At 44.5% G+C, this 27,608-nt stretch overlaps 1 protein-coding gene across 1 annotated transcript; it reads left to right on the forward strand.

The window, feature by feature from the left end:
* Positions 1–4,210: 4,210 nt before the first annotated feature.
* On the forward strand, positions 4,211–26,383 carry LOC141173187 (prostamide/prostaglandin F synthase-like). The gene is made up of 7 exons (XM_073657812.1): positions 4,211–4,306; positions 10,140–10,344; positions 18,852–18,903; positions 19,431–19,494; positions 24,153–24,228; positions 24,525–24,640; positions 25,648–26,383. The coding sequence occupies exons 1-7, from the start codon at positions 4,244–4,246 to the stop codon at positions 25,672–25,674; spliced, it is 603 nt and encodes a 200-aa protein (XP_073513913.1). The 5' UTR covers positions 4,211–4,243; the 3' UTR covers positions 25,675–26,383.
* The last annotated feature ends 1,225 nt before the right edge of the window (positions 26,384–27,608 follow it).

Here is a 27,608-nt window from a genome sequence, read left to right on the forward strand (position 1 = left end):
TCTTTTATTGCAGGAGATCGTTGGCTTCAGCTGGAATGGGCGTGATGGTAAGTATGGTTTAATTTAGAACAATAAAGGATTGTGTCTTTATTTCAATTAAAGGACTTTATTCTGGGTGTTTGTGTTTTTTTTAACTTTGACTATGGGGTTAGTAATGGGGGTGTCTTATAGACGCCTCTCCATTACTAACCTGGGCTTGATGTCAGCTGGCATTATAAGCTGACATCAACCCCAACCCTATTACCCCCTGCCACCGCACCAGGGCAGCGTGGAAGAGCGAGGCTAAGTGCCAGAATTGGCGCATCCTATGAATGCGCCATTTCTGGGGCGGCTGACGGCTGGTGTTTCTAGCCTGGGAGGGGGCCAATATTCATGGCTCCCTTCCTGGGCTATTAATATCAGCCCCCAGCTGTCTGCCTAGCCTTTGCTAGCTATTAAATTAGGGGGGACCCCACGTCATTTTTTTTGGGGGGTCCCCCATTTTAATAGCTAGTAAAGGCTATGTATTCAGCTGGAGGCTGATATTAGTAGCCTGGGAAGCTCCGTGGGTATTACCCCCTTCCCAGGCTTCAAACATCTGCCCCAGCCGTCTGCTTAACCTCCGCTAGAGCCTAAAATTAAGGGGAACCCCACGCCAATTTTTTTAATAATAAATCCTTTATTTTAATACTAAATGACAAGTACAGTAACCAACACTATCACTGTACTTCATATATATGTGACTGACATGTTTCTATCTATCTAATCTATGTGTGATGCTCTATCTTTCTGTTCTAAATTGTCGGGTACCGCTGCTGAATTGCCGGCCGGCTTTTTTAAAGAGACGGTGCATGAAAACACTATTATTTTTTTAAATAAATCCTTTACACTAAATGACAAGTACAGTAAGCAACACTATCACTGTACTTATTATATATGTGACTGACATGTTTCTATCTATCTAATCTATGTGTGAAGCTCTATTCTTTCTGTTCTAAATTGTCGGGTACAGATGCTGAATTGCCGGCCGGCTTTTTTAAAGAGACGGTGCATGAAAACACTAATATTTTTTTTAATAAATCCTTTACACTAAATGACAAGTGCAGTAACCAACACTGTCACTGTGCTTCTTATATGTGTGACTGACATGTTTCTATCTATCTAATCTATGTGTGATGCTCTATTCCTTCTTGTCTAAATTGTCGGGTACCGGTGTATGCCGCTGCTGAATTTGCCGGCCGGCTTTTTTAAAGAGAGTGTCTTCTGAGCAGTTTGTCAGCTTTTGGACACCTTTGCAGGTGTTTTCTATGTGTTTCTATGTGTTTTTGTTTGCCTGCCATTGGTTTTAACGGTGTTCGACGGTGTTCTAAGGTGTTCGACGAACAGTTCGACGAACAGTTCCTCGAACATCCCGGTGTTCGACGAACCGAACCGAACCCGAACACTACGGGGGTGGCTCAACACTATATGCGACTCCCCTGAGTACTGGGGTAACCATGCCGCTCCGGGGATATACGGCATCGTGAACGGCATCACTGCGGCAGCAGCCGCGCTGGAAGCTCCCTCCATTCCTGGTGTATTCCTCCCCCCTAGTTAACCGTGGCCTACCTTCCGTTGCTTTTTCTCCGTAGGCCGCGGCTCCGCAGGCGATCGACGGGGTCGAGAACCTTGCGTCGTGTGCTGATGACGTCGGCGTCTGCTGGGCTCCTTCCAGGACCTTGCGCAGCGTCAGTACGGAAGGCGGGGCTTCAGCTCTCGCGCGCTTTTTGGCGTCCACGCCCCTCTTCTTCCCGCGCGGCGTCACGAAAATGGCGCCCAAAGGCGGGAAAATGGCTGCGGATGGCGGGAAAACGGCTGCGGATGGCGGGAAACTTCACCACGGTAAGTATCACAGTCTTTCTTCAGGCACGCAGTACCCGGTGGTTGCGGGCACAAAATCCTGCCGACTACGACAAAGTTGACGCGCCCCCTGGGCCGTGTGTAGGGGAATACCCGGAGCCGGGTCTCTGTGTAATGCTGGGGGTTGTAGTCTCCGTGGTGGCGACCCGGTCCCGTGGCTCAGGGTGGTCAAACCAGTGGCGGATCTGTTTATTTGGTTTTCAATGTTTAAATGTCCAACTACGCCACCCATGGATCGCGGTCACTGAGAACCGCCGCTGTGGGGCAGACCGCTGAGGCTGATGTTGGGTGCGCAGCAGAGGGTAGTATAACTCCCCACGGGAGGAGTATAGCCTCAGGGCAGCGTGTGTAGATGATGAGGGTTGTGGTGCATGGGCGCAGCAGAAATGACTCAGAGTCCGTGCAGTGCAGTTCAGAGTCTTTACTGTTGGTAATGAAGAAGGCCCTGCCGGGAGTACTGGCTGACATTAGAGACCTGGTCAGTCTGTAAGCGAACAAGAGTGCCCCTGGCCAGGTGGAGGTGTAGGCCTTCCCGTCTGACTGCACTCTTCCTGGCTACCTTGCTGTAGTCGTGTAGTAGCCCACGTCCCTGAGTGTACCGTGTGGTGCTCACCCGTATGGCTGGTGACTTGGGGCTTTTGGTAGCCTCCGCTCCTCGATGGCGGTGCCGGTCCCTTGCGTGTGACTGAGCCTCCGGGCTTCCTATGGCCAGAGAACCTGAAATCCCCTGCCAGGTGGTTTCTGCTGCTGGATGTGGAAATCCTCACAGCCTCTGACTCCTGTGTCCGGTTCTATGCGTCTTCGGCCAGGACGAGCTCTGCTAGCTCAAGTCCCTGGCCTTCAGCTCCTGTCTCCTACAGAGCTCCTTGCTTGCTGCTCTGACTCTCACTAGACTCTGATTCACTAACCCCGCCCCAGACCCAGTTTATAAAGGGCAGGTTCCTCAGCTCCCTGGACTGGGGCAGGAGGTGTTGCATGTTACAGTGCTCCTGACCAGGAAAACCCATGCTCGCTCTCAGACATGGTATTTCTACCACTGTGGCAACCAGACCCCTGGGGTGCCACATGACCAAGTTGACAAGCACTTTCCAAGTGATGCTAAAATCGCTTAGAAAGCGCTTGACAACCCGCATGCGGAAATGCATGTGAACAACGCTTCACATCTGCATGTCCCAAGCAAGAAAAACGCATGTACAATCCAATCCACATGTACAATCCGCATGTACAATCCGCATGCGTTTTTTCTGCCAGGGAGATGCAGAAACACTCAGGAAAAATCTGGAGCATTTCTGCATCGTGGGCACATAGCCTTAGACACATTATGTAGCACACACAAGCATACACAGGTATATACGAAACCTTCATATGTACACATACCCTATAATATACACAGGTATACATACAACACTCACATTTACACATGCTATAAAGTATATAGACACACATATACACACAGGTATGCACACACCACTCACATATACACTCATACTATAGAGTATAAACACATATAGACACTTTATATAACATACACAGATATACACACAACATTCACATATACACACATACTATAAAGCATATACACACTATAAAGTATATACACATAGACACTTTATATAACATACACAAGTATACACACAACACTCACATACACACATAGAAACGACATACACAAGTATACACACAACACTCACATGTCACACACACAGTATACAAGGACTGTTCCACCACCCGCTGTAGCAGCAGTTCTGCCGGAGCCGTTATCTTGTCACGTGTCATCTTTTCAGAGCGATGTTATGAAAGATACATTGTATCGACTTATACAACTAAGCCCCGCCCACATACCATATAAGGCTCTACAGCTCGTCCTTTCAACCCCATCCCGGCGAGGTCCTGAGCTGTGATTGGCTGAGGGGATACCGCTGCAGGACCAGTAGTAAGGCTGTGTGCCCACGTAGCATTTTTCAAGCGTTTTTGATGCGGAATATCCGCAGCGGAAACGCTTGTAAAACGCTTGGTAACACGCACCCCATGGTCCCCAATGGGATTCCGCAAGTTCTATGCACATGCTGCGGATTTTTCCGCAGCGTTTATGCTGCGTTCAAAAATCCGCAGCATGTCATTTAATTTTGCGTTTCCGCAAGCAGAATTGCCTTTGTTCAATGCATAAAAAACGCAAGGCAATTCCGCATGTGGAAAACGCGTTATAAACGCGCGAAAAATGCGCGATAAACGCGTGCGGAATTCAGCATGCGTTTTTCCGGGAGAGGACTTGCAGAAATGAAGCAGAAATTTTCTGCTTCATAAATGCAACGTGGGCACATAGCCTAATACTACCAGGAAGCAACTCTCCAAAACACCGTACGATATGGGGGATGTGGACCTGGTGAAGCTGGGAGCTCTCCCAGTGAAGAATGCTCTGACCGGGGAGGTGAGCTGGGGTCTGATCATAGTGTTCTGGGGTCTTAATACCATTGTTTCCTTATCCTCGCTGTCTAGATCACACCCAGATCCGCAGTCTCAGCTGTGGTAATGAATTAGGGGATTTCACCACTCTCTGCAGTGCCTGGTTATACAGCAATGCTGGTGAGTGATCATTATACATGCTCTGCAGTCATTATGCACATGTCTGCACATTATATACCCTATAGACTAACTATGGGGCTCACCTGATCACCCACATACCAGAAAGTGGGTACAGTCACCCAGAAGTGAAGTACAACTGTGGGGCTGCTTTCAGATTGCTGTGGTCTCCACAATGAGGTGATGGGGCTCCATGCAGCAGTCTGCGGGGAGTCTATTCTTACCCACCTTCAACTAAGGCCTCATTCAGACCTCCGCTTTTCACATACCTGTTCAATCCGTATTTCACGTTAACCCATTATAGTCTATGGGGCTATTCACACATCTGTAGTTTTTTTTTTTCTTTTTGTGGACGGAGTGTCCATGATGAAAAGAATAAGGGACATGTTTGTTTTGGATTCAAATCAATAAGTCTGTGAACATAAGGCTACGTTCCCACAATGGGTTTTTGGTGAGTTTTTTATTTATTTATTTATTTTTTACGCTGTGTATTTTAACCCCTTTACAGCCTGGGGCGTAATAGTACGCACCACGCTATCACCTCCTGTTCAGCGCTGGCTCCGGCGCTGAGCCCACACTGAACCGGGCACGTCAGCTGATTTATACAGCTAACATGTGCCCGCAACAGCCGCGGGTGGAATCCCGATCCACTCGAGGCTGTTAACACTTTGCGTTTTTCAAGCAATTTTGCCGCTGAATTTCCGCAGCGAAAGCGCTTGGTAATACGTGCCCAATGGTCCCCAGTGATGATCCGCATGTGCTGTGCACATGCTGCAGAAATTTCCGCTGTTGATTATCATTGCGGAAAAAATACGCAGCATGTCCATTAATTTTGCGGACACGCAGCGTAATTGCCGCCATTGACTTGCATTGAATCGCTTAATATCCGCATGACTACATATGCACATGCGGATATTAAGTGATTCAATGTGCGGATGGTACCCGGGTCTGGAGAAGAGGAGACTCCCCTTCAGACCCGGGTACCATAGTGCCTGTTAAAAAAAGAATTTAAAATAAAAAATAAACATATACTTACCTTATGATGGCTCCCGATCTTTTCTCCGCTGCGTCCAGTCTCTTGTACGGCTCTCGGTGGTGGGAAAGGACCCTCCATGACGTCATTTAGTCATGTGACAGGTCATGCGACCGCTGACATAGGCAGTCACGTGACCTGTCACATGACTAAATGACACCATGAAAGGTCCTTTCACACCACCGCCAGACGTACAAGAGATTGGATGCAGGGGAGAAAAGACCGAGGGCCATCAGAAGGTAAGTATAATGTTTTTTTTTTTAATCTTTTTTTAACTATTACTTGGTCACACTATATAAATCCATGCCGGTTGCATGGATTTATATAGTGTGAACAAGTTGTCAAGCACTTTCCAAGTGATGCTAAAATCGCTTGGAAAAGCGCTTGATAACCCGCATGAAGAAATGCATGCAAAAACGCTTGACAAACGCTTCTACCTGGCGGGAAAAACACATGTAAAATCCGCATGCATTTTTCCTGCCAGGGAGATGCGGAAAAAATCTGCAGCATTTCTGCATCATGGGCACTTAGCCTAAGGCTATGTTCCCACGATGCAGAAATGAAGCAGAAAATTTCTGCAGCATTTCTGCATCTCCCTGGCAGAAAAAACGCATGCAGATTGTGCAAACGGCATGGATTTATATAGTGTGACCGTAAAAATAAAAAAATAAAAGCTATACTTACCTCCGATGCCGCCGCGTGTGCTGTCGCGCTCCTTCCTGGTTCCTTCCTGGCTTGCCGGCATCTCGCGAGACAGCCTGCGGTCACATGACCGCGACGTCATCTCAGGTCCTGGAAGGAGAAGCGCTGCAGGGGCCGCCGGACAGGTGAATATAAACTTTATTTATTATTTTATTCTTTTTTTACAGGTACAATGGTACCCAGGTCTGGATGAGAGTCTCCTCTCCTCCAGAACTGGGTACCATCCGCACATTGAACCGCATATAATCCGCTTATACAAATGTACAGACACGGATTCTATGCGTCTCAATGTAAGTCAATGGCGGGAGTTCCGCTGCGCTTCCGTAAAATTAATGAACATGCTGCGGATTTATGAGCGCTGCAGAAACGCTGCGGAAAAATCCGCAGCATGTGCATTGACATTGCGGAATGCCATTGGGGACCATGGGGTGCGGATTACCATGCGTTTTTGATGCGTTTCCGCTGCCGAAATTCCGCAGCATAAACGCATGAAAAACGCATCGTGTGCACGCAGCCTAACAGCGCCGCCCCGAAACTGCGTCACTTACCCCGCCCATCGGTGACCCCGTCACGTGATCGCGGTTCACTGATGGGTTGGCATGACAACCCTGGGTCTGCAGCAGACCCCAGTGGTTGTCGTGTACTGATCGCTATGAGCGCCATCTGGTGGTTGGCGCTCATAGCACAGGAGCATTTCTGCTACATAGAGGTGATCTGCTCATCACCTCTATGTAGCAGAGGTGTATGGACAATTGCTGCTTCTAGTCTCCTATGGAGACTATAGAAGCAAGCAAAAAGTGTAAAAATGTTTTTAAAAATATTAAAAAAATATAAAAGTTTAAATCACCCCCCTTTTGCCCCATTCAAAATAAAATACTAAAAAAAAAACCACATACACATATTTGGTATCGCAGAGTTCAGAATCGCCCGATCTATCAATATAAAAAAAGAATTAATCCGATCTGTAAACAGTGGAACGAGAAAAAAATTCCAAACGCCAGAAATACGTTTTTTTTTAAAACATCGGATCTACCCCAAAATGTCAATAAATAAGTATCAATAAAAACTTCAGCTCGGCGCTCAAAAAAATAAGCTCTCACCCGGCCCCAGATCCCGAAAAATGGAGGCGCTACAGGTCTTGGAAAATGGCGCTTTTTTTTTTTTTCTTTAGCAAAATTTGGATTTTTTTTTCACCATTCAAATAAAAAAGAACCTATACATGTTTGGTATCTACAAACTCGTAATGACCTGGAGAATAAGAATAGCAGGTCAGTTTTAGCATTCAGTGAACGTGGTAAAAAAAAAAAAAATAAAACATCTGTGGTATTGCACTTTTTTTGCAATTTCACCGCACTTGGAATTTTTTTCCCGTACACGATATGGTAAAACCAGTAATGTTGTTCAAAAGTACAACTCGTCCCGCAAAAAATTAGCCCTCACACGGCCATATTGACCAAAAAATAAAAATGCTATGGCTCTGGGAACAAGGGGAGCAAAAAATGAAAATGCAAAAACGGAAAATCCCAGGGTCCTTAAGGGGTTAAAAAAAATGCACTTTTTATTAGTCATTGTGTGGGCGGCACGTGCGCAGTGTGAGTCTGTGTCCTGTGTGCAGGACTTCAATAAAATGGTGGCACATACACAGATCAAGATTTCGACTCTAAAGCGAAATCTCGATCTACGCATGTGCCGCCTCGGCGCCATTTTATTGAAGTCCTGCACATAAGACGCCAGCTCTCACTGTGCACGTGTCGCCCACACAATGATGGCGGCGCAGAATTTCAAAACTGAGTCAGGTCACTGAATAATCAGTGACCTGTACAAGAAGCAGAGGAGGCTTGGGGTGTCGGGGGAGAAGATCCTGCCCCCACGTTACGCCCTGAAGCACACAAGACGTCATTTTCTGAAAACTTCACAAGGTGAGTATTCAGCAGCCACTGAGTGGATCCCTTCATATCAGGTATCAGATTAATCAGCTTCGCTGTGCCATTATAGCCCTGCCTTAAGTTAAAGGGCTAAATACTGCTGACAGGTTCTCTTTAACGAGTAGGAGCAGTTTGAATTTTTTTTTGTTTTTTTTAGAATTAAACAGGATTACCACACTGATGGTAAAGATGGTCACTTGGATCAAAAATGTATGAAAATGTAATTCTGCACATTGAAGAGAATCTTATTTTTCCTCTTATTTAAAGGAGTATTCAGAATTTTTTAATTTCTTCCATTGGTAGCTGTTAGGTGTGTATGTCCAATGAGCGCAGTAATATATTCTCAGGTTACCGTTTTCAGCAGCGCACTGATATGACCACATTTGCGTCCTTCTGAACCTCACTTTCTGCTGTATGGAATGGAGGTCACTTTTTGAATTTTCTCAATGTGTAAGGGCTAATGCAGACAACCGTATGATCTGTCCATATAAAATCCAACAAAACATTGGATTACACCCAGACCAATGTTAGTCTATGGAGCTGTTCAATAATTATTTATGCATGCTCTAGTTTGATCTGATATTCACATCGCACTCAGCCATGCAATTCAGTGAGTGCGTGGGGAACATTGGACTGCACTCGGATGACATCTGAGTGCAGTCTGATTTCCGCTCCCATCCGAGAGAATCTGAGCACACTGATCGGAGTGTGATTTGCATAATCGGCCCGATGAGAGAATCTACGGCAGTCTGCACCTGCTCTTAGCCTATGAGACACTTAACGAGACGTCATACTGAGTCTCATAGACGTAAATTGAGAAAGTATCCACCGCTCCACACAGAAGATGCAGTATGATCTGATGGTTTATAGATGCGGTCACGTGGTATCGGCATGGACCAGAGTGCTGCTGAAAACAGCCAAGGATGGCGACCAGTGAGAATTATTTAAAAAAAGAAAAAAGCCTTACTTGTAGATTTTTGATTTTATATTTTTGAGCATGATATGCTGCTCGGTGGAGAATTATTGACTGACAGGTACTAGAACATAAATAGAATAGGGCATCACCAAGTGCAAGCGTAGGGAGCTCCACGGTGCATTGCACTGATAGTGTCCCACATTCAGAGCAACGCCAAATTTAAAGGGTGGTCCTAGAAGACCTTGGTTTGTGCGGTATTTATCTGCCTTAGCCACCCTATACAGCAGGAGGCTTACAGGTTTCCCTCCGCTTTTTGCTTTCATGTCTTGGAAGATTTTAATGACTGAAGAAGAGACTGGCTTAGAGTTTATGTAAATGGTAATGTGTCCTGGCACCAAAGTCAGACTGGATGGCATAACAGATACGTAGAAGGGCCAACTGCCCCTAGGGATTTGTGTAACAGCTTTATTTTTAATAGGAACTCGTGTACTAACAGGTCTCCCTAAGGATAGGTTTATGCGATAGTATAAAAAATAGGTCCAAACTTTCATCCAGAAAAGTATGGTGAATTTTTTTTTTCTCTCACTTGTCAGCCTTATACAATCCGATAGATTATATATATATTTATTTTTTTTTGACTGATAACAGTTGTGTGTACGAGTCCTGAGTAGATCAAGACTGCTTGTCTAATACCCAAAGCCCTACCTAGCAGCTCGGGGGGCCTGTAGGGTAGCACTGCCCAGATATGTACCCTGCCTGAAGATTTCTGTGGAGTAGATCCCGTTCTGTGCTGCTTGTAAGTTCTGTGATCCGGAGCATGGACACCGTATCTGCCATTCGGAGGAAGAAAGGTGGTAATCCTAAAATCTTCTTTTATTAGCTATGCATACAAACTGGTGACAGGTCACCATGCGGACATCTACCCGTTTTGTGTGCTGAGACAGTCCTTGGTCATGATGGGAGGTCATGTATGTCCAGTGTATATGTTACATGTGTATCTCAGATGCAGTGGACATAGGGGAGTCTAACCATGATGAATATACAGATGTCTGGACGCTGCTGATAGTCAGCTGTGGGGATTACATTTGGCATTTTGCACCTTCAGACAGTTGAGTTGCAGTCGCTGTGGAGAGACCACACCAGCGTCCTGTTCTTCCTGAGAAGATTCGTCTGCCAGGTTTGCCGCTGGATGGCAAAAGAAGTTTCCAAGCTGCAAGATTCGTTCGGTGCCAACCAAATCCGTCTGATCGGGATTGGACCGGAGAGTTTGGGGCTGGAAGAATTTGTAGATGGTAAATTTTTCACAGGGGGTAAGTGTACATATAGGCAAGTTCGGCTTTTTACAGGCAACATGTTGGTCAAAGACCCCAAGACATGGCAAGGAAGCTGATGTACTGATTTGCATTCACCGACATGGAAAATTATTGGCTGCCTGGTGATAAAGTAAGACTCCTGTAAAAATGAATACACCGTGTTGTGTCTGTCTGGCCTGACTGGACAGAGCATGATATGAAATAACCAATTGTGACTGACACCCTCCCTGTGCCATATTTCGCCCCTCAAGGTATATATTATATATTGGCTGGAGTTTTCCTTTACATTCTTCCACTATTAGTATCAATGGCATCAATCAAGCTTCTGTAATGTCAAAAAACATCTCTATGATCTTGTCTTATTAAGCTTTACATTTTAAATACAGTTATATGAAAAAGTTTGGGCACCCCTATTAATCTTAAGCTTAAAGTTTTATAAAAATTGGCGTTTTTGCACCAGCTATTTCAGTTTGATATATGTAATAACTGTTGGACAGAGTAATGTTTCTGCCTTGAAATGTGGTGTATTGTATTAACAGAAAATGTGCAATCTGCATTCAAACAAAATTTGACAGGTGCATAAGTATGGGCACCCTTATCATTTTCTTGTTTTAAATACTCCTACCTACTTTTTACTGACTTACTAAAGAACTTTTTTTGGTTTTGTAACCTCATTGAGCTTTGAACTTCATAGCCAGATGTATGCAATCATGAAAAAAGCTACTTAAAGTGGCCACTTGCAAGTTATTCTCCTGTTTGAATCTCCTCTGAAGAGTGGCATCATGGGCTCCTCAAAACAACTGTCAAATGATCTGAAAACAAAGATTATTCAACATAGTTGTTCAGGGGAAGGATACAAAAAGCTGTCTCAGAGATTTAACCTGTCAGTTTCCACTGTGAGGAACATAGTAAGAAAATGGAAGAACACAGGGACAGTTCTTGTTAAGGCCAGAAGTGGCAGGCCAAGAAAAACATCAGCAAAGCAGAGAAGAAGAATGGTGAGATCAGTCAAGGACAATCCTCAGACCACCTCCAGAGAGCTGCAGCATCAACTTGCTGCAGATGGTGTCACTGTGCATCGGTCAACTATACAACGCACTTTGCACAAGGAGAAGCTGTATGGGAGAGTGATGCGAAAGAAGCCGTTTCTGCAAGCACGCCACAAACAGAGTCGGCTGAGGTATGCAAAAGCACATTTGGAGAAGCCAATTTCTTTTTGGAAGAAGGTCCGGTGGACTGATGAAACCAAGATTGAGTTGTTTGGTCATACAAAAAGGCGTTATGCATGGCGTCAAAAAAACACAGTATTCCAAGAAAAACACTTGCTACCCACAGTAAAATTTGGTGGAGGTTCCATCAGGCTTTGGGGCTGTGTGGCCAATGCCGGCACCGGGAATCTTGTTAAAGTTGAGGGACGCATGGATTCCACTCAGTATCAGCAGATTTTTGACAATAATGTTCAAGAACCAGTGATAAAGTTGAAGTTACGCAGGGGATGGATCTTTCAGCAAGACAATGATCCAAAACACCGCTCCAAATCTACTCAGGCATTCATGCAGAGGAACAATTACAATGTTCTGGAATGGCCATCCCAGTCCCCAGACCTGAATATCATTGAACATCTGTGGGATCATTTGAAGAGGGCTGTCCATGCTCGGCGACCATCAAACTTAACTGAACTGGAATTGTTTTGTAAAGAGGAATGGTCAAAAATACCTTCATCCAGGATCCAGGAACTCATTAAAAGCTACAGGAAGCGACTAGAGGCTGTTATTTTTGCAAAAGGAGGATCTACTAAATATTAATGTCACTTTTCTGGTGAGGTGCCCATACTTATGCACCTGTCAAATGTTGTTTAAATGCAGATTGCACATTTTCTGTTAGTACAATAAACCTCATTTCAAGGCAGAAACATTACTGTGTCCAACAGTTATTACATAGATCAAACTGAAATAGCTGTTGCAAAAACACCATTTTTTATAAAACATTAAGCTTAAGATTAATAGGGGTGCCCAAACTTTTTCATATAACTGTAGCTGCTCTTGTCTAAGAATAGGTGCTGGATTATCAGATGTTGGAGCAAAGATCTGGTTAGGAGTCACTACTGCAGATCATTTTCACAATCTTCTCATTTACAAGCCCATAACAGTTTGTTTGGCAGTTAACAAAATATGTTTTTCCCCTTCTCCCATGACAGCACCACCTGAGAGAGGGTATCCGCCCACCAAGGACAGGAACCTACTGAATAAAAAGGCGGTACCTCTCCTCCGCATCAGTTTTGGTTCCTGTCCCTGATGGGAGCCTCACCAGGTGGTACCTCATGCACCTGGATTATGGACGGTGCAGCCTGGAGGCCGTGGAAGCAGCAGATGGTCCCTGTTCCCAGCCCATCTGGCAGCTGCCCGGGTCTGCGTGTGGGGAGGAGGTGCTGCTTTTTGGATTCCTCCCCGCGTGCGCAGGGGCCTGCGGACGGGTCTGCGCCTCGCAATGTGAGCTGAGCGCGCCGGCCGGCAAGTCTTCCAGGTCTGCGCACATGGGGGTCGCGTCGCACCCTGTGACGGAGCGCGCCGGAAGTCCGGGCTGCACACGCGCGGGGTGCTGACGTGCCCTATCACGGAGTGCGCCGGAAGCCGGGTCTGCGTATGTGCGGCTGGGAAGCTGTCAACCCGCTGCAAGCGCGCCGGGTGCCGCTGTGCTGCGCACGCGCAGAAGGGAGCCGATCTGCGGTGTAGCGCGCCAGCTGGCTAAATTTTATTTATTTATTTTTTTTTTTAAAAAGGGAAATTGAATTGAGCACGCTGCCGGAAGGGGAGGAGCCTAAAGGAGGTGGAGCCCTACTGCTTTTAAGGATGGGGAGCAATCAAGATGGCGGCGTCTGCATCCCCGCCATGATGAATGAGGAGCCGTAGTCACCTGGGCAGCAGCTGTCACCGCCACAGGAGGTACAACAGCAGCCACAGCCATCAAAGCAGCGCAAGCAGCTTAAGCAAGTGGACTGGTGGACATGTCCGGTCAACCTATCTTTGGGGGTTCCTTGGACCTTCCAGGTGTCGGATACAATTACAACAGACGCAAGTGCAGAAGGTTGGGGAGCTCACCTAAGGGATCGTTCTGTACAAGGCCTCTGGTCGGACAGCGAGACAAGTCTCTCTTCCAGCATGAAAGAGCTGTTGGCAGCCGGAAACGCTCTAAAAGAATTCAGTTCTGTTCTTCAGGGTCCTCGCGTCAGGATAATGTCAGACAACAGATCAACAGTCGCCTACATCAATCATCAGGGGGGTACCAGGTCTCTCCCTCTGATGTTAGTAGCGGATCAGATCTTCAGGTTTGCCGAGAGTTGGATGGTTACTCTCTCGGCCCTGAATATAAAAGGGGAAGAGAACATAAAGGCCGATTTCTTGAGTCGCCACATCTTGAAACAAGGAGAGTGGGAGTTGAATCCAGCCGTTTTTCAGCAGATTGTGGGTCGGTGGGGTCAGCCCCAGATAGATCTATTTGCAAACAGACACAATCGGAAGACCGAAACCTTTTGCTCACTGAATCCAAAAGAGGGGGCGTTTGCGGTGGACACGCTGCAGATTCCGTGGGATTTTACTCTAGCTTATGCCTTTCCCCCTTTAGAACTGATCCCTACTATCCTGAGGAAGATCCGAGAGGAACGGGTGAGTGTTATATTGATCGCCCCGTTCTGGCCCAAGAGACCATGGTTAACTTGGATGAAGAGAATGTCCCAAGCAGATCCATGGGTTCTTCCAGACATCCCGGATCTCCTCAGGCAGGGCCCAGTCTGTCATCCCCAAAGAGCGGGCCTGCATTTGACAGCCTGGATTTTGAGAGGTCGCTATTGACGCAAAGGGGGTTTTCTCCGGATCTTGTTACTACCCTTCTGGCAAGTACAAAGCCGATAACAACTAGAATCTATGGTAGAACCTGGACTAAGTTCTTGTCTACCTCGGGTCAGTCCGCCAAAGGGAGGATTCCTATTGAGGCCATACTAGAATTCCTCCAGAAGGGGTTAAACATGGGACTAGCCACCAGTACTCTTAAGGTACAGGTATCAGCTCTGGGGGCACTGTATAATTATGACTTGGCAGCAAATAGATGGATCATTAGATTTATTAAAGCTTGTCATAGATCCAGACCTATTCCTATTCCAAGAATGCCTCCTTGGGACCTTATTTTAGTTCTGGAAGCATTAACCAAACCTCCCTTCGAGCCCTTAGAGATGGTTTCAGAAAAAATCTTAACTTTAAAGACTGCTCTACTGGTAGCCCTGACATCAGCTCGTAGAGCCAGTGACTTACACGCACTATCCGTTAACTATCCAGTTAACGGCCTATCTTCCAAAGGTAGCCTCCAAGTTCCATAGGGCGCAGGTAATCACTCTCCCTTCATTCTATCCTAATCCTAGGGATTCTGAGGAACATAAGCTTCACACCTTAGATGTTAGGAGGGTGTTAGTCCAGTATTTGGAAGTGACAAAAGCCTGGAGAAAGAGTGACGCCTTATTTATATCCTTTCAGGGGGCTAGGAAAGGACTTAAGGTTACAAGAGGGACCATAGCTAGATGGGTCAGGGATACTATTACCTTAGCCTACTCTTCTAGCAATCTGCCGGTTCCAGAGAACCTGAAGGCCCATTCCACCAGAGCGGTAGCTGCTTCCTGGGCTGAGAAGGCGGATGTGCCCATCGACATCATATGTAAGGTGGCAACTTGGTCATCCCCCGCTACATTTTACAAACATTACCGTCTTGACCTTTCCTCTTCTACTGATCTGTCCTTTGGTAGAAGGGTGTTGCAAGCGGTGATCCCTCCCTCTGGTATTTGATCTCTATAAATCTCTCAGGTGGTGCTGTCATGGGAGAAGGGTAAAAGATCCTAGTTACTTACCGGTAACGGGATTTTACAGAGCCCATGACAGCACCCTATTAATTCCCTCCCCTTTATCACTATGGTGTGCACTTTTTAAGGTGTTTAGTACAAATATTGAGGTGGTGGTTATGTATTAACCTGTTTTCGGAGGCCCTCTCATGCGCTGAAACAAAACTGATGCGGAGGAGAGGTACCGCCTTTTTATTCAGTAGGTTCCTATCCTTGGTGGGCGGATACCCTCTCTCAGGTGGTGCTGTCATGGGCTCTGTAAAATCCCGTTACCGGTAAGTAACTAGGATCTTTACTGTTTACGCAGGTCTGTATCCCCCTTACTTAAAGGGGTTGTCCAGGACTAAGTTTTTAGGCTCACAGTAAAAAAAAAACAGTAACCACTACAGTGGCATATAAAAGTTTGAGCACCCCTGGTCAAAATTACTGTTATTGTGAACAGTTAACAGTTGAGCAAGTTGAAGATGAAATGATTTATAAAAGGCCTAAAGTTAAGAAGACAGATTTCCTTTCTATTTTAGGCACAAAAAATTTAAATTAAAAAAATATATTATATGTGTGTGTGTATATACATACATACAGTGGATACGGAAAGTATTCAGACCCCTTTAAATTTTTCACTCTTTGTTTCATTGCAGCCATTTGGTAAATCTAAAAAGTTCATTTTTTTTTCTCATTAAAGTACACTCTGCACCCCATCTTGACTGAAAAAAAGCAGAAATGCAGAAATTTTTTAAATTTACTAAAAAAGAAAAACTGAAATATCACATGGTCATAAGTATTCAGACCCTTTGCTCAGACACTCATATTTAAGTCTATTTCCTTGTAATCCTCCTTGAGATGGTTCTACTCCTTCATTGGAGTCCAGATGTGTTTAATTAAACTGATAGGACTTGATTTGGAAAGGCACACACCTGTCTATATAAGACCACACAGCTCACAGTGCAGGTCAGACCAAATGAGAATCATGAGCTCAAAGGAACCTCCCAAGGAGCTCAGAGACAGAATTGTGGCAAGGCACAGATCTGGCCAAGGTTACAAAAGAATTACTGCATTACTCAAGGTTCCTAAGAGCACAGTGGCCTCCATAATCCTTAAATGGAAGAAGTTTGGGACTACAGAAGTCTTCCTAGACCTGGCCATCCAGCCAAACTGAGCAATCGTGGGAGAAGAGCAATGGTGAGAGAGGTAAAGAAGAACCCCAATATCACTGTGGCTGAGCTCCAGAGATGCAGTAGGGAGATGGGAGAAAGTTCCACAAAGTCAACTATTACTGCAGCCATCCACCAGTCGGGCCTTTATGGCAGAGTGGACCGACGGAAGCCTCTCCTCAGAGAAAGACATATGAAAGCCTGCATAGAGTTTGCTCAAAAACACACGAAGGACTCCCAGACTATGAGAAATAAGATTCTCTGGTCTGATGAGATGAAGATAGAACTTTTTAGTGATAATTTTAAGCGGTATGTGTGGAGAAAACCAGGCACTGCTCATCACCTGCCCAATACAATCCCAACAGTGAAACATGGTGGTGGCAGCATCATTCTATGAGGGTGTTTTTCAGCTGCAGGGTCAGGATGACTGGTTGCAATTGAAGGAAACATGAATGCGGCCAAGTATAGAGATATCCTGGATTCAAACCTCTTCCAGAGTGCTCTGGACCTCAGACTTGGCCGAAGGTTCACCTTCCAACAAGACAATGATCCTAAGCACACAGCTAAAATAACAAAGGAGTGGCTTCAGAACAACTCTGTGACCCTTCTTGACTAGCCCAGCTAGAACCCTGACCTAAACCCAATTGAGCATCTCTGGAGAGACCTGAAAATTACTGTCCACCAACGTTCATCATCCAACCTGACAGAACTGGAGAGGATCTTCAAGGAAGAATGGCAGAGGATCCCCAAATCCATGTGTGAAAAAAGGGTGCTTCTACTCAATACTGAGCAAAGGGTCTGAATACTTATGACCATGTGATATTTCAGTTTTTCTTTTTCAATAAATTTGCAATAATGTCTACATTTCTGTTTTTTTCAGTCAAGATTGGGTGCAGAGTGTACTTTAATGAGAAAAAAATGAACTTTTTAGATTTACCAAATGGCTGCAATGAAACAAAGAGTGAAAAATGTAAAGGGGTTTGAATGCTTTCCGTACCCTGTGTGTGTGTGTGTGTGTGTGTGTGTGTGTGTGCATATATATGTACTAGATGGTGGCCCGATTCGAACACATCGGGTATTCTAGAAAATGTATGCGGCCGACCGGGCGCAATCAGCAGAGCGTTGTTTAAATTTGGCACCAAAATCGCGGATTGGTCGCGGTTGCCGGCCGCGACCAATCAGCAAAATGGTGTTTCAATTTGGCGGCAATATCGGCGATTGGTCGCGGCCGCCACCCATCAGCGAACTGTGTTAGTGAGGACCGGATAGCTTGTTTAAATTTGGCGCTAAAATCGCTGATTAGTAGCGACCGCGACCAATTAGCAAAACGGTGTTTAAATTTGGTGCCAATATCGCTGATTGGTCGCGGCCAATCAGCAGAGCGTTGTTTAAATTTGGTGCCAATCTCGCTGATTGGTCGCGGCCGCGACCAATCAGCGAACCGTATTAGTGAGGACTGGGCAGCGCCGCCGTCCCTCCCTTCACACTTGCCTTCGGGAGATCAGCGGCCCAAGCCGCTGATCTCCCGATGGTAGCCGCATGGAGGTTAGCGGCGCCGCCCGTCGGGGTACTTGTGCAGCCAGCAGCGGGGAGATGAGCGGCTAGCGTCGCTCATCTCCCGGCTGCATCGCCGCTGACTTCCGTCCGGCAGATGAGCCGCTAACGGCCGCCATCTTTTTCTGAAATCCTGCATCGCTGATTGGCCGCGGCCGGACCAATCAGCTACGCGGGATTTCCTGGACAGACAGACAGAAAGACAGACAGACGGGATAAGACGATTATATATATATATATATATATATATATATATATATATTAGATATCTCTTGCTTAACTGTTCACAATAACAGTAATTTTGACCAGGGGTGCCCAAACTTTTACACGTCACTGTGCCTGCTGGCGAATCAGCTGCTCCACATCAACAGAGCAGCTTTTCTTCCAGGCTGCTTTTTCGAAGGGGTGTGATTGCTGAAAAAAAAAATAGTCCTAGATAACCCCTTAAGTGCTGTAAGAATGCACACAGTAGTTTTGCCCACAGAACATAAGATACTGCATTGTTTTAAGGGGAATCTGCATAAACAGCACCTATGTCTTGCAGACTGTACGTGAAATAAAATGATCAGAAAATAAGATTTCCCACAATCCTGTGATGTTATTTTTATCCCCCTTAATAAAGGAAGGAATGGTTAATAACATATTTTATTGAGAAGTAGCTAATTATGCAATGTCATGACATGATGCATCCAAGGAGGAGCTTCAGCCTGTGGTGGGCATATGATATAAGTCGTCCTTGAATTACTCCAGGTTTTGCGCAATAGGTTTATGGCTTTTTGCACAACCCTGATTGCCATTCCCTTATCTTGTTAATGAACATCACGCCTTGTAAACTCAACAGCACTCGGCTGCCTTTTAATCTCTGTAGTTTTCTGACTTTTAATGTTGTGTAACTACAAATCTCTGCTTTATTTCAGAATTATATCTGGATGAATCCAAGCAGAGCTACAAGGAGCTGGGATTCAAGAGGTCGGTGTCTGAAAAGTCCATAAAGTTGGGCTACGACCGATGGTTATATTAGACAACCTTGTGTCCTAGCCTAGGTAGAGGTGGGCTAATTCGTAGTTTTCGTTTAAAGGAAACTTGTCCCCAAGTTTTCCAAATATAAAGTACAGGAAAAGGGGAAATCCAGCATTCGAATCTTCGTATAAAAGTACTATTTTATTTAAAAGCACGCAGATGTGTATGGTCATATCCAATAAATTAGTCCCAAAAAAACATGAATAAGGGGGGAATTATTCACTGGCAAAAGCGATTCAAACTGAAGTTCCTAATCATTGCAGTGATGACAGCCCTTGTGACAGGTACCCTTTTAAAGCCATGTGTTTCTGTTTTATGCTATTAAAAAAAAACAACAAAAAAAACGTACATACATATAAATAAATCTTTTTTTTAAATACCCGTGGCCACATAACCTTCTGCTAGGAGCACTATATTAGGGAATCTTTTTCTATGCAATATACTGAGGGTTCACTTATGTTTATTTCTCATTGTAGGTATAATGCTCTTTCTATAGTTCCTGCAGCTCTTGGGAAAAAGGTTCGAGATATTGTCACCAAGGTGAGAATATACTTATGCAGAAAATATATACAGTATAGACCAAAAGTTTGGACACACCTTCTCATTTAAAGATTTTTCTGTATTTTCTTGTCTATGGAAATTGTACATTCACACTGAAGGCATCAAAACTGTGAATTAACACATGTGGAATTATATACTTAACTAAAAAGTGTGAAACAACTGAAAATATGTCTTATATTCTAGGTTCTTCAAAGTAGCCACCTTTTGCGTTGACTGCTTTGCACACTCTTGGCATTCTCTTGATGAGTTCAAGAGGTAGTCACCGGAAATGGTCTTCCAACAATCTTGAAGGAGTTCCCGGAGATGCTTAGAACTTGTTGGCCCTTTTGCATTTACTCTGCGGTCCAGCTCACCCAAAACCATCTCGATTGGGTTCAGGTCTGGTGACTGTGGAGGCCAGGTCATCTGGCGTAGCACCCCATCACTCTCCTTCTTGGTCAAGTAGCCCTTACACAGCCTGGAGGTGTGTTTGGGGTCATTGTCCTGTTGAAAAATAAATGTTGGTCCAACTAAACGCAAACCGGAAGGAATAGCATGCCGCTGCAAGACGCTGTGGTAGCCATGCTGGTTCAGTATGCCTTCAATTTTGAATAAATCCCCAACAGTGTCACCAGCAAAGCACCCCCACACCATCACACCTCCTCCTCCATGCTTCACGGTGGGAACCAGGCATGTAGAGTCCATCCATTCACCTTTTCTGCGTTGCACAAAGACACGGTGGTTGGAACCAAAGATCTCAAATTTGGACTCATCAGACCAAAGCACAGATTTCCACTGGTCTAATGTCCATTCCTTGTGTTCTTTAGCCCAAACAAGTCTCTTCTGCTTGTTGCCTGTCCTTAGCAGTGGTTTCCTAGCAGCTATTTTACCATGAAGGCCTGCTGCACAAAGTCTGCTCTTAACAGTTGTTGAAGAGATGTGTCTGCTGCTAGAACTCTGTGTGGCATTGACCTGGTCTCTAATCTGAGCTGCTGTTAACCTGCGATTTATGATGCTGGTGACTCAGATAAACTTATCCTCAGAAACAGAGGTGACTCTTGTTCTTCCTTTCCTGGGGCGGTCCTCATGTGAGCCAGTTTCTTTGTAGCGCTTGATGGTTTTTGCAACTGCACTTGGGGACACTTTCAAAGTTTTCCCAATTTTTCGCACTGATTGACCTTCATTTCTTAAAGTAATGATGGCCACTCGTTTTTCTTTACTTAGCTGCTTTTTTCTTGCCATAATACAAATTCTAACAGTCTATTCAGTAGGACTATCAGTTGTGTATCCACCTGACTTCTGCACAACACAACTGATGGTCCCAACCCCATTTATAAGGCAAGAAATCCCACTTATTAAACCTGACAGGGCAGGCCTGTGAAGTGAAAAACCTTTCCGGTGACTACCTCTTGAAGCTCATCAAGAGAATGCCAAGAGTGTGCAAAGCAGTCATCAAAGCAAAAGGTGGCTACTTTGAATAACCTAGAATATAAGACATATTTTCAGTTGTTTCACACTTTCTTGTTAAGTATATAATTCCACATGTGTTAATTCATTGTTTTGATGCCCTCAGTGTGAATGTACAATTTTCATAGTCATGAAAATACAGAAAAATCTTTAAATGAGAAGGTGTGTCCAAACTTTTGGTCTGTACTGTATTTGTCAAGCGTTTTTGCATGCATTTCTGCATGCTTGTTATCAAGAGCCTTTCCGAGCGATTTTAGCATCACTTGGAAAGTGCTTGACAACTTGTTCACACTATATAAATCCATGCAACCGGCATGGATTTATAGTAGTGTGACCAAGTTAGTTAAAAAAAAAGAATAAAAATGGTAAAAAATTTTATACTTGCCTTCCGATGTCCTCCCAGTGTTTTCTCCGCTCTGTCCGGTGTCTTGGGCGGCTCGCGGTGTTGTGAAGGACCTGCAGTGGCATCATTGAGTCATGTGTCAGGTCACATGACTCAATGGCATCATGGCAGGTCCTTCACAACACCGCGACCCATACAGCAGACCAGACGGAGGGGAGAAAACACCGGGAGGACATCAGAAGGTGAGTATAATCTTTATTTTTTATTTTAAATTCTTTTTTTAACAGGTTCTATGGTACCTGGGTCTGGATGAGAGTCCCCTCTCCCCCAGACCGGGGTACCATCCGCACATTGAAACGCATAATATCCGTGTGTACAAATGTACTAACACGGATATTATGCGTTTCAATGTTAGTCAATGGCAGCAATTACGCTGCTTGTCTGCAAAATTAATGGACATGCTGCGTATTTTTCCGCAATGATAATCTGCAGCGGAAATTTCCGCAGCATGTGCACAGCACATGCGGATTATCATTGGGGACCATGGGGCACGTATAACCAAGTGTTTTTTAAGCGTTTTCACTGCGGAAATTCTGCAGCAAAAACGCTTGAAAAACACATAGTGGGCACGCAGCCATAAGGTGTCCATATCCCCAAGCGCTGACACTATTAAATAGGATAAGCAATTCTGCACAAGAATTTGCTCAGGATACAGGGTGTTAGCAAAGGATTAGAAACAGATTAGATGATGTGTACACAGCGCACACTTAACAAGTAAAGCTAAACATGATTAGAGTGCAAATAGTGAACCAAGGTAGAGTAGATAATGTAACAATAATACAGGCTAATTACCATATCATTACAGTCACAGGTCAAAATGAACAGCTTCACATCCTAGGCCAACCTTGATCTTTATTTAAAAAAAAAAAAGGTCCAATTGAGGAAGTTTTTCCTTCTCAAATATAACCATGAACCTTGTCATATGGAAACTGACTTGGGGCTCTTTCACACATCAGTATTTCCGGTACGTGTGCTGATTTCCACACGTACCGGAGACACTAGCACATGTAGACCCATTCAAATCTGTGGGTCTGTCCACATGTCAGTGTGTTTCCACAAACCATGTGTATGTGTGCTCCACAAGCTGACATGTCCGTTTTTTGAACGACAGCACGGATAACACGGATCCATTCAAGTCAATGGGTCTGTGTAAACACGTGCTAACACGGATGCCATCATTGTGACACGTACCGGCGCTTGGGAATCAGTGTACAGTTAGCCCTGTTCCCAAGTGCCGGGTGCTGAATTCTGTACTCTTCATGGTTTCCTGCCGGCGCTGCGATCAGCACCAGCAGGGACAATGATGAGAGTAGTAGGGTCTGATCCCGCAGTGTCCACCTGTAAAAATAAAATTAAAAATCCTTATACTCACCTGTCCTAAGTGTTCCCGTGTATGCTGTAATCCATGCAACTCATCAGTAGAGGAGCCGGGCAGAATGTGCGGGTCCTGGAGCTGTGCTTAATGAGTGACGGACATTGCTCCTGAGCTCGGCAGAGCTCCGGGGCCCGCTCGCGACAGCGGCTCATTCTCCTCGGCCTCAGCGGTCGTATGGATTACAGCCAGGGACACTTAGGACAAGTGAGTATAAGGATTTTGTATTTTATTCTTATTTTTACAGGTGGACACTTCGGGAGCAGAATACTACTCTCCATTGTGTCCCTGCTGGTGCTGATCACAGTGCCTGCGGGGGACAATAATGAGGGCAGTGTTCAGCACCCTGCATTTGGGAATAGCACTAACTGTACACTGATTCCCAAGCGCCGGTACGTGTGCTCTTGATGCGGCACACGGTTGCCACACGTGTGACACACACGGACACGGATATCTCCACTACCGGAAATATACGGACAGACGTATGAAACCAGCCTTAAAGTAGTTGTCCTTCCTACAAACAAAGTAAATTTTAAGTAATAGATCTTAGAATAAAATATTTGGAATATGTTATGTAAGAGCAGTAGAAAGCATATGGCCTAATTTAAATATCTAATAACAAAGGTTAAAAACCTTGAATAATACAGATCATAAAGTCTAATGCAAACAAGTGCCCCCCCCCCACTCCCAAACACAGTAAGATACCCCCACAGTGAATTCCTCCATATTATGGTGACCCCATCACAGTATGATTGCTCACACAGAGTAATGGGCCCCGCATAGCGCTCTGTACGGAGTAATGGGCCCCGCATAGTTGGCCCCACATGGTCCTCTGTACAGTTTAATAGGCCCCACATTAAACAAAAAAAAATACTGACTTCTCCTCATTCCACTTCTCCCTGCTCCAGTCTCTGCAGTGCATCTTCGGATCCTTTGCACTGCTTGGAACAGTGGGTGCGTTGTAATGACATCATTGCGCCCGCTGCGCTGAAACGTCAGATGTAGAGGAAGAATGATGGGAGAGGGAGCGTCAGCAGAAACTCCTTCCATCATTGCTTTCAATTTTGTCGGCATCCAGGATGCTGATACAGTTGAAAGTGCGATGCCGGGCGGGTGGCCTGCCTGGCGTTGTGGGCTAAATATAGTCGCCCTGCTGACCAGAGTTTAAGATATGTGCCCTAGAGTATAAATCCATGTACATTGTGAGCCCTCGCGGGCAGGGTCCTCGCTCCTCCTGTACCAGTCGCCGACTTGTATTGTTCAAAATTTACTGTAATTGTTTGTGCTATGTATATCCCTTTCACATGTAAAGCTCCATGGAATGAATGGCGCTATAATAATAATAATAAGTTTTTCTTGACGGATGATAGTGTTTACCTAAGTTAGACTTTATTTCAACTAACTTACATTTTACAGGCAAATGCAGATGAGGTGCAAGGAAACTTCAGTGGAGATCTCCTGCAGAGTGGGGGGATGTTGATTGTCACTAAAGGTAAAAGGATTTTATATGAATTGTTCACAAATTAGAATTGTAAGACTTTATCTAAAACAACCACAAGATGGCAGGATGGAGCTTATCAGGCGAAGATAGTGAGGAAGAAGGGTAAAACCTGTCATAAACCCATAGAGCTGGGGGTCCACAGCGTGTGGCTCCCCAACTCTTATGAAACTACAGCTCAGTATGTTTTAATAGGAGATATCCATCACTGCTATTTTTTCATTTTTTAGCTGAAATTAAACTGTTTAACTTGCTGTATCCCCCTTTTTTTTTTCTTTTTTTTTTACAAGGAGAAGAAGTTTTGCTTCATTTTGTACAAGATTCCCCTGGTGACCACATTTCTCTAGAAACCTTAGTGAAAACTCTGGGAATTTCTGCAAATGTGACTGAAGGACAGCGCCCTCAGGTAACTCATATGGAGCAGGACCTGTTAGTGGACTGCTCTATTCTACCTTTTTCTACTCTTCTTACCCTAAAGTGAATTTTTGCCTTTTACTTCCATATAATTTCTAGCGCCAAGATTAATTTAATCTACAAGACTATCCCTACACCAGGGGGTGCTCCAAATCTTCTACAATAGGTTGATTTGAAGTTGATGTATTAAGACTGACTTTGTGCATTAAAGTGTTTAATGAAGGGCTCGCTGGTGTACGTTGTGCCAATTCATTAAAGGGGTTATCCAGGACTATTTAAAAAAATTTTTAGTACGGGCCTAAGAACTAACAGGTAAGTAGTTGCGCCGATCTCTGCCGACACAGACCGCTTCTGCTGGAAATTCTACTGCTTCCGCTCTGCTCTGTTGACAAGGCGTGACTGCCAACTTCATGTTGACTGACAGCTGGCTCCCCGCTGCCTAACTGCAGGGAGCTAGGTGTCAGTCAGCATGACATTGGCAGTCACACTCCATCAACTCTTAAGTGGAGCAGCTGAATCACTGGCATGAGCGGTTAGTGGCCGCTCTGAGCCGGCGCCATGTAGGAGTAGAAGAGGCAGGTAGTTTCCTCTGGTAGCAATTACCTGCCTGTTAGTTTTGAAGCTCATATTAAAAAATAAAATAGTCCTGGATCACCCCTTAAAAGGTGCACACCACTTAATGAATTTGGAGCATCTCCTCTGTGGCCTGCATCTCGCCAGGAAAGCGTCACCCAGTCTCGGTCTGGATTGGCATTTCTGGCTTAAAAATGTCAGCACTTTTTGTGAATTTGATGGGTGGGCATAGCCATGTCCAGTCCCACACCAGCTGCGGCCATTTTGGCAGAGCTACTTTAATGTGACTTCTCCTGCGTGGACTTCAAGTCATTAATTCTGTCTTAGATTCTGTATAAAATATTCATTTTGATGCGGTCTCTAGAAGAAGTGAATTATAGTGCGTGTGTAGCCATATTGACATCACCTTCTTGTTTCTCCCCACAGTGTAATGATGATGTGTGCACATACTGAATGAAGAATCCTTTCCCGTTTCTTATGGGAGTTGCATCGTTTCTCTACTTATCATATTTCTTGCACTGACTGGAATCTTCATTGCTTGAAATCCCACTTCTGACTAGAGGGGTCTCACACTATTCTAATGGGCCGTAACATGAAAGGACTGTCCCCTTTGCCACTAAAAAACGTATTCATTGTAAACTCTAATGAAACAAACTGTAACTCCCTAATTGTATTTGTTTTTATTCATTGCTGTTTTACAAGATCTCTGCTTGCTGTTAGCAAATGGAAATCTTATTCCTTAAAGGGGAACTATCATGTTTTCTCCAGAGAAGCTCACAGCTCTGCAGTTTCTGTGCTTTCTTGTTGCTTGGGGGAGGGGTGGGTGCTCCATGTTGAGTGACAGTTCTAGCCAGGGTCTTCGTCCTGCTACAACACATTAATGCTCTGTCAGTGTTTGTTCTTCTTCTATACTCTTATCACTATATTTGCACTTAGACATACCGGAGCATTTGAACAATTACATGTCTCAAGAAAGTGAGAGCAGTGATTAAAAAAACTGCTGATTTGGGGGGATACTGATGATTGTAATTATGCTGGACTGATAATAACCCTGTCAGGTGCTGAAGGGGAGGGAGGTGAGCAGCTAACTGGTGTGTAGAAATCAATGTGCTGGAGAATGCTGGCTGGTATCTCTTGAGTTAACTCCCCTTCTGAAATGTAACTACTGTACATACTCAGCAAGGGTCTGGTGGTTAAGCTCCTTGGAAACCAATTGTACATTCTGTAAGATAAAAGTTCTCATTGCAGGAGAATGACGGCAGATAGAAAAGTCAATTGAAAACTTGCCGATGTTTATGCTGTCTAACTAATTTAAAGCAATTTAATAACATGAGACTACCCCTTTAATGAGTTTTCAGCCTCTGGATTTGGATAACAGAGCTCTTGGAAAAATGATAGTAATAATTTAAGCTTTATTTACCTTAAACTGGAAAACCCCACAAACTGCTGCTGATTTTTTAGTTGTAATATGGATTCTAACATACAGCCGTTTAATGTCTGTGTGAAGTTGGCCTTTAAAATGGTTGCCCAACCTTAGGTACAAGTCTTCAGTCACTGTGACTTGCATACATGCGGTCACATGCCAACTAGTTTGCTTTGAGGGAGGCTGCGCCCAGTGTATAGAGCAAGGCCAGATGCGTATAGTCAAAATGTAGCCGGGAGTATGCAAATTGCATACTTGTGGTCCCATGACCACCAGGCACTGGCATTCACAGTGCGCGAATCGTTTGGATTCACAAGTCTGCAGTCACCTCTTCTGATGCAGGATAACTACCTCGTGTCTTGCTGCTGTGCTCAATATTGACATAGTATATGATCTGTGATCTAAAACGGTCTTCCACAAACTCACCTTCTTTAAGCTACCTACACAGCTATTTCTGTTTCAGTCAATGACTGTATTTCAACTTGCATGATGAGCGGTATCACCTGTTTGGTATAATTGGTTACTCATACACCTGACTATAATCCTAGAAAATCCCAGACTTTTTGCAAGTGTGCCTGGATGAATTGATGCTGTTTTAAAAGCAAAGGGCGGTCACACCAAATATTGACTTGATTCTGCTTTTTCTTTTGTTCATTCACTTAGTTTTTTTATGAATTAACACTGCATAATTAACACTTCTATTTTTGAATGTATTCTTATTTTGCAATATTTTTCCACTTCTGCCTAATTGTTTTGCACAGTATTATCGTATGTAATTAAAGAACATGAAATCAGTGTAAAATGACATGGACATTCATTCCTAAACTATTGTGAAGATTAAAGCAGGACATAAACCACCGCACTGACAAGTCTATATTAGTCAATGTATTTAAATTAATTATTTTTACATTTTTATTGCCACATGTGATCAGTTTTGTTATTTAGTAATTGTATAATAATTATA

Source organism: Phyllobates terribilis, unplaced genomic scaffold (assembly GCF_046119375.1).
Source record: "Phyllobates terribilis strain yellow unplaced genomic scaffold, ASM4611937v1 Scaffold_12__6_contigs__length_324123572, whole genome shotgun sequence".
In the NCBI taxonomy this organism is placed as follows: domain Eukaryota; kingdom Metazoa; phylum Chordata; class Amphibia; order Anura; family Dendrobatidae; genus Phyllobates; species Phyllobates terribilis.